The 21844-nt window shown below is 34.2% G+C and overlaps 1 protein-coding gene across 2 annotated transcripts in view; it reads right to left on the bottom strand.

The window, feature by feature from the left end:
* Positions 1 to 477: 477 nt before the first annotated feature.
* Positions 478 to 21844, bottom strand: part of LOC126887131 (organic cation transporter protein-like) — a 179370-nt gene continuing 158003 nt past the window's right edge. For both annotated transcript variants that reach the window (XM_050654487.1, XM_050654488.1), the window contains exons 3-6: positions 16752 to 16886; positions 8549 to 8718; positions 6115 to 6705; positions 478 to 961 (exon numbers count right to left, since the gene is read on the bottom strand). In XM_050654487.1, coding sequence (XP_050510444.1) covers positions 597 to 961; positions 6115 to 6705; positions 8549 to 8718; positions 16752 to 16886 — 1261 coding nt within the window. In that variant the 3' untranslated portion in view covers positions 478 to 596. The remainder of the gene's footprint in view (positions 962 to 6114; positions 6706 to 8548; positions 8719 to 16751; positions 16887 to 21844) is intronic.

Raw genomic sequence — 21844 nt, 5'->3', positions numbered from 1 at the left:
TTAACCAATTTCTTTTTTGCTAATACTGGTAACATAGCGCAACTTCTTCTATTAAATAAAATAATTTACAGTGCTTATGTAAAAGGCTAAATATACTTTTTTGCAAATTTGATTTTCAAATTGTATATATAATTATTTAAATAAATTGGGGGTCAAATTTAATTTAGTAAGTTTTAGGTGAAAGATTTATCCTTCAGCTTTGTAGAAAAAAAACCCTAAAGATCTTAAAAACGTAAATTACCTCAGCAGTTAAAAAGTAAATATTGTGCAAAAATGACCCCTTTTTAATTATTTAAACAATGATCCCTTTATACGATTTGGATACTTTCTTGAAAATATCTTTTGTAGTCACCTAAACTTTGATATAAAATTTTTGTTCCAACCTGTACGAATTTACATTTTGATTTACATGTAGTGCAATCTTATTTTACTAGACTAATAGGAAAAAAACTAGTCAAGTTGGAAAACAGTTTCACGTTTTTACTCTCACAATAATTTATTAATTTTTATTTTATATATATATTTAAATTATATCTAAAAATATTACAGTTCAGTTTGCATATACATTTAGTATTCTTTACTAAATTTATTAATAATTAAGATTCACTAGAAGGTTTAGGTTTGCTTGAATTTAAGGCTTCAGCTTCTTCTATTGTATCGGGAAGTTTACAGTCTAATGTTTCTGGAAGTTTAAGGCACAATATCGCTCCAATCAAAGGTACAATGCCAAAAATTACAGGTGGAATCCACGGTTCAACGTTTCCTAAAGTTGCTACAAACGGTGCTATCATCGAGCCAATTCTGGCGCACATGGATGATGTTCCAACGCCAATATTTCTTACTACGGTTGGAAACAATTCTCCGGAATAAATGTAGACAGTTGGAAACGATAAAGCTAATCCAAACATACCAATTGAGGACAACAATGTTCTGAGCCAAGGTAAATTCGACGGAACGAAACCTAAAATCAAATAGTTGTACATTTACCATGTTTTATTTTTCATAGCAGGCATTAAACTTAATTAATTGATTATACAGGCCGACATGATTTTTGGTGTTTTGAGTTTGACAAGTGTCCTTAGCTAATACGGGTACGCTGATTCTGAATATGAATTCGGTTTAAGCCCATCACGTCAAAATTTTTCACAAAATTAAAAAATCTTGTGAGATATTATATACTAGCTCAAACAAGTACCTTATTGATATTTTGTAAATTGCATTAAAATTATTTCTTTAAAATACTTGATAGATCGATAGAAAATATTTTAATACAATATGTGAATTTAATTTGAATAGCAACACTGCCCATCAAGTCAAAATGTTTCACAAAATTAATAAAAAAACCTTGAGTCGATAAGATTGTTATAATCAAAGAACTTGAGGAATTACATAACAGCGATTTCTCGCAAAACAAAACATTTTTTTGTATTTTTTGGGTCATTCTAAACAAAAAATGTTCTTACAAGTTTTTTCGTAGGATGCATAGTTTTCGAGATAAAAACGCGGTTAAACTTTAAAAAAAAATCGAAAAATTGCAATTTTTGAACCCGAATAACTTACATTAAAAAAGAAAATAGCAATTCTGCCTCCCGTATTTGAAAGTTAAAGTCAAATTATATCGTTTTGGATTATTTGCATTGCTAAAAAATTATTTTTTATTGTTAAACAAAGCTATAAACACATTGTGTTTCCCGTGGACAATACATGCGTTTTAATGCATGCTACGTAGAAATTGCCTCGATGCACTTGTACCTACTCTACCTATTCGTCCGATTTTAAATGGAAGATCATTGAACATATCACTCAAACACTGTTTATAGCTTCGTTTAACAACAAAAACAAATAAATTTTTAGCAATTCAAATAACTAAAACCTATATAATTTGACTTGAACTTTCAAATGTGGAAAGCATAATTGCTATTTTCTTTTTTAATCAAAAGTTATTTGGGTTCAAAAATTGCAATTTTTCAATTTTTTTAAGTTCAACCGCGTTTATCTCGAAAACTATGCATCATACGAAAAAACTTGTTAGAACATTTTTTGCTTAGAATAACACAGAAAATCCAAAAAAAATGTTTTGTTTTGCAAGAAATCGCTGTTATGTAATTCCTCAAGTTCTTTGTTTATAACAATCTTATCGAGATCCGGTTTAACTGTTACCCAAAAAATTCGTGTTCTACGGGTCAAAATACATAAAAAAACTTGGGTAAGTCCATCTGAATAAAGGAGGCCGTTGTACCCCCCCTGGCGACAGGACTATACCTTGAATGATATATTTAAAATTGTAAAACAGTGTGAAAAATAATGAAACAAATAAAACCGTTGAATATTAATTTATTTACTACAATAATTAATGCAATAATTTACCTTCCTAGATTATATATTTATTTTAAGACAATTTTAAAAATTCACACTTCTCTACGAAATATGAAATGTGTTGAAAATGTTTATCCTGATGCTCGTTCGTTAAATTAAATTGATAAACGTAATTTCAATTGTAACTGTAATAAAAGTTAGTTTCCACGTTAACAAAAATAAACAGAATAATTCAATTTTGACTTTACGAATTGTCCGTTACGAATATGTAGTTACGAACTGATGCGGTTGAGAACTGTCGGCGATACGAATTGTCCATCACCATTTGTGTGATTACAAACTGTCGCGTTACGAGATGTCTGGTTACGTTTAATAATTGCTGCGCATTCTGGGTCTTTGGAAAAGTTGTTTGGTGCTTACTTGGATATTTTATTTGTATCATTCTTAACGTACTGCACTGAAAATAGCGAAAAATAGAGAAATCACGACAGTCCTAGGTGATCTCAACGCAAAGATTGGAAAGTGTGTAAGAAACTACGGTCTGGAAGAGACCGACTATTACAATTTTACCAAGAGCAGAATTTGATTATTACAAAAATATTTTTCAAGCTACCAAAAAGACGACTGTACTTATGTATACTTGGCGATAGCCCGCAGGTACATAGGAGAAACTAGTTAGGAAATAGATAGCCTACATTATGATAACTGAAAGATGTCGTAATGCTGTTAAAGCCGTGAAAGCATAATATCCCGGAGCAGACGTGGCCTCAGATCACAACCCACTTATCGCCAAAACTACACTCACACTTAAAAATATTAAAAGACATCAAAGAATTGCTACAATAGACACAAGCAAGCTTAAAGAATTCAACGTAAAATAATGCCTCCAACACGAACAATTGTATCAAATTGAACATATACACCGATGATAGTGACGAGCAGTGGGACCGACTAAAACATTTTCTACTATAACCATGTAAAGAAATACTAAAGACTTCCACAATGAGCAAAGAGGAACAGACGAACGACGAGATACTCATTACAGAGACAATATAAGAACAAAGGTAACAATAAATATAGGGAAATTAACTATCTACCAGATAAGGAAGGTGATAGCAGGCAGGGCCGCGTTTAGGTCAATTGACGCCCTAGGCAATTTTCTAGTACTCGTCAAGCATGTACCATTTTTGCGAAAAAAAAATTGCAAGCAGGTTTTTTTTATTTGAATAAGAATACATAAAAATTGTCATTCCAGTTCGATCCCATAAGATTTCTTTCTTGATTTTTCTTTGGAAAAATCATCTATAAATTATTTTCATGACTACTTTAAATTCTTGACATTTTCGAAAATGACCTTTCAGCAGACACGTTGGTTGGCAACTGGGAGGCACAAATAAATGCGCAAAGGAACATCAAAATTAGGGAAAATATCTTTCAATCCACTCTTCTTTAAATATTTAGATGTGTCAATTATTGGTGATTGGTGATTTTATTGTGATATCCAAATGAACCTTTTAGTGAATACATTCATGTATGAATGATGTAGGTATCTATTAGTGCAGTCAGTGAGGGTATTTGGCTCCGAATTCCATCCTACTGCATCAATTTACTTGATATTTTCACTGTAAGTAGGGAATAGCTCAAGAAAGAAAGTCTACGCCATATCCTATGACGCTCTTAACTTAGGGGTGGTTCCCACCCGTTCTCGGGGGTGGAAATTTTTTTTATCAAACTAACACCGGAAGTGGCCAGAGAACCTAATTCTAAGCAAAAACTGTTTTATAAAATTTTTAGAAAACTCAATACTTTGAGTTATTCGTGGTTAAAAATTTGCCATTTTCATTGAAAAATGACACTTTTTGCAGAGTGTTTTTGGGAATACTATAAAAATTGTTCATCTAATGAAAAAAACTATATAAAACATTTTTGTAGTTTAATGCAGAGAGATTCAATTTTTAATAAATCTTCTCTCCAAGTCTTAATAAAAAAAGAGATGGTAGGCGAAAAAAGATTTTTTTTGGTGCATGCTCAAATCGGTGTATTTTTTATTCAACTTAAAATAACAGAGAAATGGTCGATTTTAGGGGTATAATGCTACGAAAACCTTTTGTAGCAATTGAAAAGACCTTTAAAACGAGTACAGTTAAATGTCGGTTGCATTCAAACTAAGCGAGATATGGTGCAAAAAACTTATGACTAATGTATTTTAAGAAAAAATGAATATCAAATAAGAAATAGTATATATAAATATAGAAAAGAAAAGTATATTTAACCCCTCATCCACCAGAATTGAAATGCATCGATTTCCTTCTACAATACTTTCTAATATATATTATTTCTATATTCAAAAGGTTGAAATGGTTTGGAGTTAAAATGAGTGGTTTTTGAAAAGAATAAGATCAAATTATAGAGCACATTTTTAAATTTCCTTAAAAATCTTCCTCTTTCTCCATGTAATTCGAAAGTGATAAGAGATACGTAAAAAAATACCTTAAAAAATGTAGGTTTGCTTTTAGATAACAATTATATTTTTCTTTCATTACTGTATCTTATTATCATTTTCGAGTTACAGGGAGAAAAAGGAAGATTTTTAAAAAAATTTAAAACTGCTCTCTATAATTTGATCTTATTTTTTCCAAAAACCATACATTTTAAACCCGTCCAACTTGTTTAACATAGAAATAACACTATAATAAAAGGTATCGTAGAAGCAAAACGATGCATTTAAATCTGGTGGATGAGGGGTTAAAATATACATACTTCGCATTTTATCTTAAAATAAATTAGTCATCCTTTTTTGTTGCACCACATCTCGCTTAGTTTGAATTTAATCGAAATTTAACATTGCGGTCGTTTTAAAGGTCTTTTCAGGCAGTACATACAAAAGATATTAATAGCATTATACCCTTAAAATCGACCATTTCTCTGTTATTAAATTGAACACACCGATTTGAGCATGCACAAAAAAAATGTCTTTTCACCTACCATCTCTTTTTATGTTATCACTAGCACTAGAAGACTTATGAAGGAACGAATCTCTTTGATTTTTCGTAAGCTACAAGAATGTTTTATATAGTTTTTTTCGTTAGATGCACAATTTTTAAGGTATTAGGAAAAAAACCGTCCGAAAAGGCGAATTTTTCAATGAAAATGGCAAATATTCAACCACTAATAACCCAAAAGGATTGAGTTTAAAAAAAATTATAGAACAGTGCGCCCGCCGCCTTTGCGCTGCTGCCGACGGCCCAATAATCCCTAAATTTACAACTTCTGTCCTTTTTGAATGAATAGTGTTAAGAAAATGCAATTTGTTTTCTAGAAATGAATGCCCACTTATATTCCATTGATGGATGTACGATGTACTTAAATGTTATTCGATTTCAATTTTTATATACAAATATTTTTTGTTTCAATTTTTCATAAATTGAAAAAGAACTAGAGGAAAGAGAAATCCCTCCAGGTCTATGGTTAAACAGAGAAGAATGGGGGTTAGGAGTCGGAAGGCGTCGGAGAACGCTGTAAACTGATAATAGTAGTAGTATATTTTTTGTACAGAAATTTTTGCCGCCCTCTCATAATTTGCCGCCCTAGGCAACTGCCTATATTGCCTAATGGATAAATCAGCCCTGCCGAATGTATCACAAACTGAACATAATATATATTATTGATACACAATTTGGGTTTCTCAAAGGCCTAGGACCGCATGAAGATTTTTTTTCACTTAATATACTAATACAGAAGTGCCGACATTATCTATTTAGTAAATTTGAGCAAACTTAATAATGTATTTCAACTTACCCATTATAAAAATGGAAAGGCCGCTCACAATGTTAGCTATCAACAAACTCTTCTTTCTTCCCCATGCTTTCGTTGCATAACATGCAAATATTGTACTAGGGACTTGAATAACGGCAGATATAGCGACGTTAACAAAAATATTTCCACCAAGCTGGCCGATAAACTGAGATACTCCAAAGAAGCACAGACCACATACAAACCAATTAAATCCAACTGCTATGGTATATACCCTCATAATCGGCGTTCGGACCAGGTCTAGAATATTTCCTTGATGAACTTCCTTTTGATTTAGATGTTTGTGTTCTAAATAAAGATTAACGTCGTGTTCAATTTTTTCTGTTGGTAGCTTGTTCCGTCTGGCTGCTTTTTTTAATGTTTCAATTGCTTGCTTTTCTTTACCAACTGCTAGTTGCCATCGAGGTGATTCAGGAAGAATCCAATAGTATGAGATCAGAAAAAGCGAAGGCACCGATATCATTATTTGGAAATGCCTCCAGTTTCGAAGATAATAACTAAATAGTGGCATCAGAAGATGACCTAAATTGAATGGTATTTGGTACAAAATACCAAGAACTGTTCTCCATTCGGTACCTGAAAATACAATTTTGTTGTATTAATGGTCTGTTAAACCAATGATTACCTAACAAGTACTTCAGGAGATATGTCATGCGTATATCAAATGTGTGCGTATGTGAATAGAGACGTCACGATATCAACCGCATTTATTGCAAGAAAAACGAAAATTTGGAAAGTGTCGATTTATTTCTCAACATAGTCTTATTTTAGATCGATACACTTGATTCAGCGATGCTCCAAGTTCTTTAACCCGTCTAAAAAATATGAAAAATAGATGAAAAAAGCACACAGAGCCAAATCTGGAGAATACGATGGATGAGGCAGCAGTTCATAGCTCAATTCGACCAATTTCGCCATGGCTACGGCGGAGGTGTGAGCCGGTGCGTTACCATGATGGAAGAGCACTTTTTCTATCGTAAATGGGATCGTTTTTTGTGCAAATCAGCGTCGAATCAGCCCAATAATTCGGCATAGTAGAGACCTGTACCTGTTTGTTCTCTAGGCAGTCGAAGTAGATCACACCTTGTGAATCCCAGAAAATAGTGGCCATCACATTTCCGGCCGATGGGACAGTCTTCACTTTCTCCGGAGCACGTTCGCCAGGTGACAGCCACTGTTTCGACTGTTCCTTGGTCTCTGGTTGGTAATAGTGGAACCATGTTTCGTAGATGGTTATGAAATGACGTAGAAACTCCTTCGGATTACGTTTCAATAGCGTCAAACACTACTCTGAATCGTTTCACAGTTACGATTGTTACGTTGAGTGAGAAAACGCGGCACCCATCGCTCCGACAGCTTTCTCATGCCCAAAATTTTAAGCAACATTTGGTCCACGAGGTGTTTTGTTATACCTATTGTCTGAGCTATCTTCTGCATATTCAGTCAGCAGTCTACCAATACGAGATTGATGTGAGTTTTTATTGAATCTCACCCCAACGAGTCAAAAAGGGTTTAATTATTACCTTTTGCCTAATTGGACATAGGTGAATATTTTAGGACCACACGCGTATGTCCTGAAGCAGAGAAATGTCGTTAGATATTAACAAACTAGTGAACTTTTAGGGGAGCTGGTTCTAAGATTTATTTGGTCCGGTTTTATAGTTACTAATAAACACGATATGAAGGATTGTGCAAACGAGAAATAAAAGTGTTAAGCGAACAAAACATTTATTAACAACAACGAGTTTAACAAATATGCGGAATTAACGATAAATTGTCTTAATAGCGGAAGAGGGAGAATATTTAACCTACTTATTGCGGAGAGCGTAAAGGGACAGTTATTTGATCAAACTTGACAGTTAGTGACACAAAGTGACAGTTAGTATGTATAGTTTGTGTCACTAGTCAAGTTTGACTGTCAAGTTTGATCAAATAACTGTCAATTATTTGATGGTGAGACGGGGCCTTAACGTATCTTCACGGTGAAAAGAGGAACACACATAAACAGAAGTGTTCACCGCTGAGAACTAAAAGGGACTGCTCAGTTTTTATTCTATGCTGCATAATATTTTGTTAGTTCGCTAAGGGTAAGAATGTCACTTAACAAGAGCGTATCCATCCACACATGTTTCTACCCTTGCGACCGTTTGTCCCAACAAATTTAAGAACGATATTTTTACATAAATGCGAATTAATTTAACTGTGGTTTTTGACACGTTTTCCTCCGTGACAGCCATTTTCGAGGCACCTATGCCTGGCTTATCAAAACCGATGTCGAACCACCTATAAGTACTTATCGGATCGCCACGTCTTTCTATATTTATGTTATACCACCTGAAGGTTTCCAAAGAAGTTGCTTTGAGATTTCTTATAGCAAATACTGTTAAAGATAAAATGACCGAATATACCTACAACTTACCGATTATCTCCATGATAAGTACGAAGCTTGTTATCATTGTACCTCCTGTCGCTACTGCAGATAAAAATTTTAAGATTATAAATAATGTAAACCATGGGGAGAAAGCTGCACCTAATCCCGACAATCCTTGCAGAGCAACAGCCAGAACAAGTGGTAATTTTCTACCAAATCTGAAAGTAAAAAGTTATCACTTAATATATTAACTTAACTATGGCCTCTTATCAACATTTTTTAAATTATTCAACATTATCTTGAGAAGAAAAGAAGACGTATTATACGGCATTCAGTGGTAGGAAAGTTTGTTAGCACCATTAGCACTTTCAAACGACTAATGACTAGGTATTTGATTCTCTCTCTTTCAGTCGTTGTAGTGTTAACTACGTTGAAGTTAATACACTGGTTTTGCTTAATTCTAAAAACAACGTGGCCAAAATATGTTACCTAAAGTAAAATACAAGATATTTAAAAATGTATAAACATTTTCAATTTCTTTGCAATCCGAAAATGCAGCAGCATTATACTTTAGTTAAATCGGAGAGTGCAGAAGAGTCTAAGCCGGTTTCGGGGATTTTCCCCTCATCAGTAGTCCCATATCCTCTTCTCTCCTATTTAACCAGGTACTTCGCTTTGGGCCGTTCCGAATTGCAAAGAAAGAAATGCCGCGTATGTACTAGAGACATCTACCGAGAAACAAAATAAGTTATTAATCAAATAATACAGAAAACGACAATAAATATCGCTCTCATACCACCAGATTGACAACAGGTGGAACTTTCTCTGGTTGCAACCTCCCGTAATTTTCAAAAATTATAAATCATATAGGATGCCGAGACGAAATTAAGATGAGGAAATTTTAGATAATTCCCGTCCCATCTGCACAGCGTGGTAAAAGTTCCAACGAGAAAGATTCCTTAGTACTCAACAAAAAAGTAAATGATAAAAATGTATAAACATTTTCAATTTCTTTGCAATCCGAAAATGCAGCAGCATTATACTCTAGGTAGATGGGAGAGTGCAGGAAGAGTCTATACCGGTTTCGGGGATTTTTTCCCTCATCAGAAGTCCGATATCCTCTTCTCTCCGATTTAACCAGGTACTTCGCTTTGGGCCGTTCCGAATTGCAAAGAAAGATATGCCGCGGATGTACTAGAGACATCTACCGAGAAACAATATAAGTTATCAATCAAGTAGCACAGAAAACGACAATAAATATCGCTCCCATACCACCAGATTGACAACAGGTGGAACTTTCTCTGGTTACAACCTCCCGTGATTTTCAAAAATTATAAATCATACAGGATACCGAGACGAAATTAAGATGAGGGAATTTTAAATAATTCACGTCCCATCTGCTCAGCGTGGTAATAGCTTCAACGGGAAAGATTCCTTAGTACTCAACAAAAGAGTAAATGAATTAAAAATGTATAAACATTTTCAATTTCTTTGCAATCCGAAAATGCAGCAGCATTATACTCTAGTTAAATTGGAGAGTGCAGAAGAGTATATGCCAGTTTCGGGGATTTTTCCCCTCATTAGTAGTCCCATATCCTCTTCTCTCCGATTTAACCAGGTACTTCGCTTTGGGCCGTTTCGAATTGTAAAGAAAGAAATGCCGCGTATATACTAGGGACATCTACCGAGAAACAAAATAAGTTATCAATCAAGTAGCACAGAAAACGACAATAAATATCGCTCACATACCACCAGATTGACAACAGATGGAACTTTCTCTGGTTACAACCTCCCGTGATTTTTAAAAATTATAAATCATACAAGATGCCCAGACGAAATTAAAATGAGGGAATTTTAAATAAATTCACGTCCCATCTGCACAGCGTGGTAAAAGTTCCAATGAGAAAGATTCCTTAGTATTCAACAAAAGAGTAAATGAATTAAAAATGTATAAACATTTTCAATTTCTTTGCAATCCGAAAATGCAGCCAGCAGCATTATACTCTAGTTAATACTCTAGTTAACTAGAGTATAATGCTGCTGTATTTTCGGATTGCAAATAAATTGAAAATGTTTATACATTTTTAATTCATTTACTCTTTTGTGGAGTACTAAGGAATCTTTCTCGTTGGAACTTTTACTACGCTGAGCAGATGGGACGTGAATTATTTAAAATTCCCTCATCTTAATTTCGTCTTGGCATCCTGTATGATTTATAATTTTTGAAAATCACAGGAGGTTGTAACCAGAGAAAGTTCCACCTGTTGTCAATCTGGTGGTATGGGAGCGATATTTATTGTCGTTTTCTGTGCTACTTGATTATTTTGTTTCTCGGTAGATGTCTCTAGTACATCCGCGGCATTTTTTTATTTGCAATTCGGAACGGCCCAAAGCGAAGTACCTGGTTAAATCGGATGGGACTACTGATGAGGGGAAAAATCCCCGAAACCGGTATATACTCTTCCTCCACTCTCCGATTTAACTAGAGTATAATGCTGCTGCATTTTCGGATTGCAAAGAAATTGAAAATATTTATAAATTTTTAATTCATTTACTCTTTTGTTGAGTACTAAGGAATCTTTCTCGTTGGAACTTTTACCAAGCTGAGCAGATGGGACGTGAATTATTTAAAATTCCCTCATCTTAATTTCGTCTCGGCATCCTGTCTGATTTATAATTTTTCAAAATCACGGGAGGTTGTAACCAGAGAAAGTTCCACCTGTTGTCATGGTGGTATGGGAGCGATATTTAGTGTCGTTTTCTGTGCTACTTGATTGATAACTTATTTTGTTTCTCGGTAGATGTCTCTAGTACATCCTCGGCATTTCTTTATTTGCAATTCGGAACGGCCCAAAGCGAAGTACCTGGTTAAATCGGAGAGAAGAGGATATGGGACTACTGATGAGGGGAAAAATCCCCGAAACCGGTATAGACTCTTCCTACACTCTCCGATTTAACTAGAGTATAATGCTGCTGCATTTTCGGATTGCAAAGAAATTGAAAATATTTATACATTTTTAATTCATTTACTCTTTTGTTGAGTACTAAGGAATCTATCTCGTTGGAACTTTTACCACGCTGAGCAGATGGGACGTGAATTATTTAAAATACCCACATCTTAATTTCGTCTCGGCATCCTGTATGATTTATAATTTTTGAAAACCACGGGAGGTTGTAACCAGAGGACGTTCCACCTGTTGTCAATCTGATGGTGTGGGAGCGATATTTATTGTCGTTTTCTGTGCTACCTGATTGATAACTTATTTGGTTTACAGTTTATTTATTAATGACCATTAGACCATCCAATCAGTGATCTGGGATTCTGTTTGTCCTTTATTTTAGAAAGTTTATTGTTCTTATACAAGGTAGGTGACCAAATAAGGCCATGGCCTCAATAAGGTCAACAGCTTTTATTTCTAAAAGTACTAACACTTGGAGATGAGCGTAGCACCAGTCAATGGGCTGTAGTTGAGGATAAAATTGTAGTTGGATGTTGGATTCTATTCTGGATGTTGGATCATTAACTTCGATGATGACAATTTTGTCGAATGTGCTTAGCTAAGGAAATAAATACATTTTACACACTTAGGTCCGGTTTCACCGACAACAAATAAATCAATGAATAGTTATTCGTCGAATAAAATTTATTAGCTGTTTATATTTATATTTTGTTTCAATATAATTTTGATAATTTAAAGTAAAACTGGCGAATTTACTTTCTTAAAAAAATTTATAGCAAGATTATCAGTAGTAATTGCACAAGAGCTCTAAAATTCTATATTAATTTTAGAGATCGAGTGCAATTTGTTGCGATTATTTCATGAATAAAACTGTTCAAAACCAAAATTTTATTGTAATTTATTTATGTAAGTACAAATTAGTACAATTAAACACACAGTTTTTATAAATATTTGACGATTGAAAGTCATCACTTTTATAATTTTTAAAACATTAATTGTCATTAATGTCACTGAATGTATTTTTTCGTAGCAACGAAGGGCATCTGACGTAATATACTTGACGACGGGCAATTATCAAAAATTATCAATTTAATTTAGATTTCTGTAGCTTTCTATTGGTCAGAATCTCCTATGAATGAAATAATCTTGCCAATTTATTCGAAGAGTAAGTATTTATTTCATAAATAACTAAAATAAGTGTTATGTGACGTTAGTAAAATGGAGAAATGTCAGTTTATTGGTCGAATAACTTTATTCATAGAATAAATTGCAATTTGTCGTTGGTGCAACCGGCCATTAGACATATATTATGCTTTCATTTCCTTGAGTAAATTATTTCATTATTTGTTACCTTAGACTTAGACGTTCTATTTATAATTGTCTACTACTCTATTTTTTACGTAAGAACATAATCTAATCGCTTCTCAGTATCCAAACAATGGTGATTCCATAATTTTAACCTATTTTGTAACTTTGATAAAGTCTGTTTTTGAACAAGGAAGTCTCAATTATAATAAAGTGCTAAAGTTCAGTATTGTTTATTTCGAACCAGAATATTTTTATAGGATATTTTATGTACATATCTCTGGCATTAGGTTTCCGATAATATGGTACAACGGGTCATAACAAACAGAGTAGTTGATATTGATAACACGTTTAAATCAATAAATTTAATATTATAGATGGATTAATATTGATAGATTCTACTAGTGTGCACTGAAATCTAACAGTTCTTACATTTTTCTGATAATGTATACACAACGGTACAGTTTTAGCGGAAGTTATAAATAGACTTCGCATAATAAGTAATTGGCCTGAAAGTATTAACAAGTATTTTATAAGAAAATTTCATTCATTATTGCAATAAAAAGAATACAGAAGAAAAATCACTGTATAATAAACGACTAAAAAATTTATGACACAGGAAACTTCCAAAAGCATAGTTGGAACCATTAAAAGAAAGTATATGTTTATTAATTTTATGTAAATATGGTGGACAGGAAAAACCAAAGAATTCAAAATTAAAAAGTGAAGAAAATATACAGAAAAATGTTTGTTGACAAACATATTCGACAAGCATTCGACAACAAGTGTATGGGACTCCAGATACACCTGACGAAAAGACAACCAACTATCCAGCTTACAATTAATAAAGAAAGAAGAATGGGAAACATATTACAGAGAACTGTCGCAAGAGAATGGAAACGAATATCAGAACACAGAAGAAATACATAATATAGAAATATGTATACAGTCCCGGATTAAGAATATTGAGGCCCCTAGGCAAACCATGCTATGAGGCCCCTAAATAAACCTGTATCTTCTCCTTCTAAAATCTCGGATAACCTCTCCATCTCCGAGCAGTATTCCTTAGATAAGTGGATAACTCTATCTAGTGCTGCTTGGTCTTTTAAGGACTAGATCGTGGCGAAAGGGATTGCTTAGTCGGGTTTCGTTTAAGCATTTGATCATAACTTCTCAACGGTGGGCAGAGGCTGCAAGGGCGGATCCAGGACCGATTTTCGGGAGGGGCCATGAACTTTTTTTGGGGAGGGTTACCGGGGGTCTGGTGATAATTTTTAAAAATTAGGGTTACAATGGTGAATTTTAAGGTACTTTTCACACACTTTTGAGTACCATAAGGACACTCAAAACTTATCGTTATTAAAGTATTATTAAAGTCAGCACCAATTCCTACACATTTCTTCGGATATAAGTGTAGTTCTTTCAACAAGTTTAATACCATTTTTCCCAATGCTTCTTCTGTCAGGCCTTGTTCTTCCATTTTTATGTTCTCATAAGCGTCAGTGAACTTGACAAAGTCTGCACGAATGTTGTATTTAATTGTGTATGTATTTCAAATTTAGAGAAAGTTGTTCCACGTGGGATACATCGGCCGTTTCGTCAAATATGACAGAGTAATAATTTTCACTTTGAAGCTGATTCTTTATTTGTTCAATTATATCTTTACCACAACATGTTATCAATAATTTATTTTGACTAGTGCTACTAATGTATGTTGCTTGGGAAGTTGCTATGGATAGGTGTTGTTTAAGAGTCTTATCTCCTGATGTGATTTTAAACCTTAACAATTCCCCTAATTGCTAGGTCCATCATCTTCATCCAGAAGCCGGAGGCTATCATCACGATGGCCTCTTAGAGGAATATTTTGTCGACCTGCGGACACTATGGACTCTACTATTGGTCGTAGTCTTGCTCTGTTTTCTTGTATCTGTTTAGAACTCCGAGAGTCTATCTGGTTAATGACTGAATTTTGTGGGTTGCGATAACTTTGTAGAAAATCCAGTCCAACCTGAACTCACTCCTTGTGGTATGATGTTTTTTCATGGCTTGTTATGGTTCCATCTTTGCCCATGAGTTTGGCGAAAAATGTGAAAGGTTTCGTGACAAGGCCTTCGGCTGTTATCCCTTTATTGCGACCATATTTTTCATTAGAATAATAAAACACAATACATACTTGTAAAGCAATCCCTTTTGACTGTTGGAAAGTACCAACCAACACCTTTGTTGTAAGTGCTGGTGACCCAAGTATCGTTCCATTTCTTTTTTATTATTTGTGTGTAAAAAGTATGGAAATTGATACGATTTTGATGGCTGGAAAGGTCGTTCTGACAATTGGCAATTTGTAAAATTGTCAACATTTTGTTTTACAAAATATCCTATGTCATTCTCAAAGCTTTCGTTACTCCTTTTGTTCAATTCTAGTCCAGAGAATATATTTATCCCTGATTTGTATACATGTGTTTTAAACTAAAAACATTTGAACTGCAAATATTTAAATTTATTTTTTCATAAATTCTCGGAGGGGGCCATGGCCCCCTCCCTGGATCCGCCCTTGAGAGGCTGAAAAACGTTGTTGTACACGGACTGAACAAACCCAAAATACGATATTGCTCCAACGCAACGTTCAGTAGCACTTACTCCAACAAAATTAAGTGAGTTTGCGGCACAAGGTATGTAAATTGCAAGGTTATTAATTTTAGATAAATGAGCCTGGAGACTATTTTATTTGCATGACATGTTTGCTGCATTGTCGTATGAGTGTTTCCTCATGTTTTAACATCAATGCCACAGTCGTTTAAAAATATTAAAACAGCAGAAGAAAGATTTTCTCCACTTTGGCTACTTATGGGTATGAATGTGAGAAAAAATTGAAAATTTTTTTCGATTAGAATAATGAAATTGTATATTTAAACATAGTTTTTAATGTCAAACAACTTTTCATAATAGCATTTTTTGATATTCTGAAATATAAAGGTACTTTACTCTTTAACGAAATTCATATTTTTGACATAACTCATATAAAATCGATGAAATTTGATATCTGATGGTTGAGTTTTAGATTTTTGACTATCCAGAGCATTTTATGAAGAATAACTTTTTTTCGTAAAATTGATAATAAAAAAGTTTTCCATGCGGTCCCTAGCTACGCAGACATACTGTATAAGAGCTTCTGTACAAGAATTTTCAAATTGCAATGCCATATTCGGATTCAGTATAATCAAAAACAAAATAGAAACATATTTGATCAAAGTAAAATGATGAATTTAACGATATTTTTAAAATTATTAATACAAAACAATTGTTATTGATTAAACAATTAATAAACAATTAGCGGTTAAATCCGCGAGTAGAACTTTTTACTTTAACATGTATATAAACTAACAAAAAAAGTTTTAGAAAAATATAAGCTTGTTTGAATTTTTCCGAAACAATGCATGTTTTCGCTCTAATTGCACTCCCCTCTAAAAACTTGTCAGGATAACACGTTCCACAATTAAAATTACGTTCAGCAATTAAAACTTTCCCTGTTCCAGTGTTTCCATACATCAAAGTTTGTCCGACTAGACGCCATTAAACTATTAACAAATTTTCAGCTTGCTATTAATAAACTTTTTTTAGTACGCGGGATCCAGGCCTATTATGAACGCAGTTATTCTCCAGTGGGATTTTAGACTATTATTGTTGTAATTTTTGTACGATATAATTTAGGTATTTTAATTAAAGGAGAAGAAAATACCAAGCCATATTGTTATTTCCCAAATTTTATGCAAATTATAATATAGCAACTTATTATAGTAAATAAAATTTGGGTATTTCCTGTAAAGATTTCTTTCAACGCAAATATTTGTTTTATGTTGCACACCATATATTATTGACCTTCAAATTATATTGTAAAATATTCAAATCTAGTATTAATCATAAATAATGTTGTATAAAAAAACAAAAAGAATGGTATTTTTTAATTGAAATCATCAATGTTTACTTACTTGTCAGACAAATATCCAAATAACATATTTCCAACTAAGATTCCCAGCATTGTTAACGTCTGAGTAAGACTGACTAAATATGATTTTGAACACACAAGATCCCATTCCATGGATATAGTGTTAGTAAATATGGACCTAAAAAATATTTTAATATTATAGAAAATTTTTGTTGTTAATTATTTTCTCTTTTAAATCACTTTTCTTTCACAAAATGTGATACAGATATGTTAGCAGCCTACGGAATAATACATCCATAAAATTGTTGAAAGACATTAAAAGAAGAGAAATAAGAAGACAAAGGAAAACAAAATGTTTACTGAATGTATAAGCGAACAATACAAACAGTAGTAGATATTGAAGTAGAACATAAAGCAAAAACTACATTTTTGCAAGGGATTCATCAAATACTGAGCAAGAGATGATAAAAATTGTTAAATAAAGTTTATTTAGATCACAAATAAAATAAAAATCAAATTGCGACTCCAAAGGCAGTTCTAATATATTTTAAAGATGTAGAAAGTAACCAAACATGAAGCAAAGAAAGCACAAGATAATAAAAAAATAAAATAAAAAAGATAACGTTGCATCCAGTAGGGTCAAACCAGAATGGAAGATGTAAGGAAGAGAGAAGTGTGTTGTTTGACAAAAATATAAAATTTGTGTACAGATGCAATATTCGTCGTAAAGCAAATTACTGAGAAATCAGTAGAGTATAATGGACCAGCATTTATTTCTATGTCTAATTGACTTAAAGAAAGCAAGCATTTGACAGAGTAAGACTCCCAGATGTAATCCGTTTTCAAATGCATCAGAAACAAGACCCGATATAGCCACAACACAGAGACTACGGGAAACAGCTGAGATGAGAGTACTGAGAAGAATTACAGGAAATACGATGAGAGATCTAAAGAGGAGTGAAGACATTAGAGGAAAATATAACATATAGTGTATAAAGGAATGGACACTAAATAGAAAAAACAAAGAATGGAATAGCCACATAAGCAGAATAGGGGAGATCCGTGTGGTCAAAATAGTAAGCAAGAGACAAATCACCAATCGGTAAAAAAAGGATTGGTCGACCACGTGAATGATGGAGTGACCATAGAGGTATCAATCCCCCAATAAACAAGCAGAACTGTTTATAAAGAGGAAGAAAAAGAAGAGGAAGCAATAGGAATAAAAGTTTAGATTCAGGTATGGCAGTTATCGATGCCAAAATGACAAAGAATGTCTTAAAACGATTACGGTATACTAGGGAAGCGCGATAAGTACTTAGCCTCTCCGCCCGATGGCGACAGTATCGCAAATGAAGTGAACTGTCATTTAATGCATTCTCGTAGACGGCTAATGTCAAAATTTCAGCCAAATCGAAATTATAGTATTGTTGTGATTGCGTGTGAAAGTCAGCGTGTCCGCGGATTTTAATAAAATGGAAAAAGAGCAATATCGGTCGGTGATTCGATTCTTGTTTTAGGAAGGGAAATCACGCAGCGAAATCAAAGAGCACTTGGATGCTGTGTACGGTGACTCTTCTCCTTCGATGGCATCTGTCAAAAATTGGTTTAATGAGTTTCAACGTGGACAAACGTCGGTTTTTGATGAGCCACGCGTAGGTGCCCCGAAAATGGCTACCACAGAGAATAACGTGACAAAAATCCACGATCTTGTATTGGTAGCCCGCCGACTGAAGGTGCGCGAGATAGCTGACACAGTAGGCATCTCAAAAGACCGAGTAGGTCATATCCTTCCTGAAAGAACAACCGTGAGACCACTTCAGAGCAGTGTTTGACGCTATTTAAGTTTGATCCAAAGGAGTTTTTACGTCGTTTCATAACCGTCGACAAAACATGGATTCACTGGTATACACCAGAAACCAAGGAACGGTCGAAAGAGTGGACACCACCCGGCGAACGTGCTCCAAAGAAGGCGAAGACTGTCCAATCGGCCGGAAAGGTGATGGCCAACATTTTCTGGGATTCACAAGGTCTGATCTACATCGGCTACTTGGAGAAGGGCAAAACGATCACAGGGCCCTATTATGCCGATCTATTGGGCCGATTTGACGCCGAATTGAAGAAAAAACGACCCCATTTGACAAAGAAAAAAAGTGCTCTTCCACCATGACAACGCACCGGCTCACACCTCCGCCGTCGCCATGGCCAAATTGGTCAAATTGGGATACGAACTGTTGCCCCATCCACCGTATTCTCCAGATTTTGCACCGTGCGACTACTATTTGTTTTAAAACTTGAAAAAGACACTCGCTGGGTAGAAATTTAAGCCGAATAGGAGGTCATCGCCGCCACGGAAGCCTATTTCGCAGACCTCGAGAAAAGGTATATTTTCAGACGGGTTAAAGAAGTTGGCAGAAGAAGCAATTTTGAAATCTGAAATTATAAATGCAATTAACTAACTCAAAACAAATAAAAGCCCAGGTCCAGATGGAATATACCCAGAAACGTTGAAAATATCGAAATATTTGTCCTTTTATTCAATCGCATTTATAATACAGGTAAAATACCCCAAGACTGGCTAGAGTCAATATTCATCCCACTACCAAAAAAGCGAAACCCACAACACTGCAATGAGTTCCGTCTGATAAGCCTTAAGAGTCATGCAGTAAAAGTCCTGTTAAAAGTCGTACATAATCGTATCTATAGAAAGTGCGAAACAATCATCGGAGACGATCAGTTTGGATTCAGAGCCGGCATGGGAACAAGAGAAGCCCTCTTCAATTTACTAGTTCTCGCGCAAAAATGACCCTACGGCCCACGACCAACAGAAAGATATATTTATATGCTTTATAGACTTCGAAAAAGCATTTGATAGAGTAAGACACGACCTACTATTAGAACGTTTGCAAGAAGTCGGTTTAGATGGAAAAGACATCAATTTACTAAAGAACTTGTACTGGAACCAAAACGCCAGTGTTAGGATCGAGGGTTCCACATCCGTAGAAGTAGAAATTAGGAGAGGAGTTAGACAGGGATATGTTCTGTCGCCTCTGCTGTTTAATCTTTACTCCGAGTTTCTATTTAAAGAGGCACTGGAGGACTCCAAGGATGGAGTCAAGGTGAATGGCGTAAATATCAACAGCATCAGATACGCCGATGATACGGTGTTGATCGCGGATTCCGACTTGGGTCTACAACGACTCATCGACAAGACCAACTCGACCTGTCAGCAGTTTGGTATGAAAATAAACATTAAAAAAACCATAGTGATGTAAATCCGAAAAAATCAAAACGTACCTCAACCTTGCATAATAAATGGGCACATTTTAGAACAAGTCAATAGATTTAAGTACTTGGGATGTTTGATCGATAGCAGCTTAAATCCTGATCTAGAAATAAGATCGAGAATAGAACAGGCCAGAAAATCTTTCGAAAAAATCAAAAAACTGCTTTGTGATTCTCGAATAAATCTCGAAATTCGACTACGTTTATCCAAATGCTACGTCTGGTTGACTCTTCTCTATGCAGTTGAGACATGGACCCTTAAAACATCAACCATAAATAAGTTAGAGGCCTTTGAAATGTGGATTTACCGGAGAATTCTCAAAATTTCGTGGACATCGCATACCTCAAACGAAGAAGTGCTGCATAGAATAGGTAAGGCAAGAGAACTTTTCAACGCAGTGAAAGTTAGAAAAACATCATAGCTGGGCCACATACTGAGAAATAATAAGTACCGATATGCTCAACTTACAGTGAAAGGAAAGATCGAGGGAACGAGAGCACTAGGAAGGAAAAGACTATCGTGGCTCAGAAATATCCGACAATGGACAGGGCTAAATTTTGAACAGCTAATAAGAACAGCTGAAGACAGAGAAGAGTTTGCTATTGTAGTAGCCAACCTCCATTGAGGAGACGGCACTTTAAGAAGAAGAAAAGAAGTTGGAGCATCGCTGGGTTAAGTGTATAGAGCTAAAAGGAGACTATGTAGAGAAATAAATTGCCACTTTTCCAAAATTTTTCTTTTTCTTTTGTAGGCTAAGTACTTATCGGACTGCCACGTAGAAATTTTCAGATAGGAAGGATTGTAAGTATCTAATTATCTACTCTCTGGAAAAGAGAAAGAAGAAGGTCAAAACCAACCCATTGAAACTAATTAAAATTGGTCTACTTAAGAGATATTCTTCTGTCCAAGATGGTTGTTGGTGCGATCCAATATGAAGATATTTGGAAATATCATATTATTGGATGAGATTTGGATATATCAGGGAAGCCGATGTTGGATATTGGTAAGCGAAGAGAAAGATGAATATAATATTAGTATTGTAGTAATAAGTTGAATCGTCGATAGCGATTTATAGTCCAGGAATCGAAGCTTTTCACCTCGCAATTTTTACAGAATGGATCGATTTGCTTGAAAATTTGAAAATAAGTAGTGAATAGTCCAAGCAACAAAATATATATGATGCCGAAAGGCGCTTTTACCATGGGGGTGGTTGCCACCCCATCTCGGGGGTGGAAATATTTTATTATATTTTGACCGCAAAAGTCGATAAAAACATTCATTCTAAGCAAAAAATATTCTATACATTTTTTTGATAAAATTAATAGTTTTCGATTTATACTCTATCGAATGTGTTAGTTTTCTATCGAAAAGATCAATGTTTTTGATAATATGTACTCATTTACGATTCACTCAATTTTTGCCGTAGAAAGAATTTTTTCAAACCAAGTTCTTGGGAATTAAATAACCTACAATTTCATATTGAAACATTACTTCGTATCTCTGATGTTAATCTTTCTATTCTGAAGAAAATGACATTTTTTACCAAACTTCAAAAATTCGTTATTCGCTTTTAACTCCAGTTTAAAAAAAAATAATTATTCTAAGCCAGTAAAATTTCTAGAATCTATTAATAATATACAAATAAAGAAGGAGGAATAAGGCCAATTACTAAAACACCGCTAACTTACATTTTTATGCTTCCAATTGGATTTTTCTTTTTTTTTTTTCAAAAAAATATATTGGTTTTTTAACCGTAATGTTTTTACTTTTTACCTTAGAAAGTTTGTTAAAAAAGAATTTTGTAGGTTTTCACAAGATCTATAAGTCTAATAATATTAAATATTTTAAGAATC

This window comes from Diabrotica virgifera, chromosome 6, assembly GCF_917563875.1.
Source record: "Diabrotica virgifera virgifera chromosome 6, PGI_DIABVI_V3a".
In the NCBI taxonomy this organism is placed as follows: Eukaryota; Metazoa; Arthropoda; class Insecta; order Coleoptera; family Chrysomelidae; genus Diabrotica; species Diabrotica virgifera.
The sequence above is the reverse complement of the archived record's forward strand: the minus strand, read 5'-3'. Positions and strand labels throughout refer to the sequence as shown.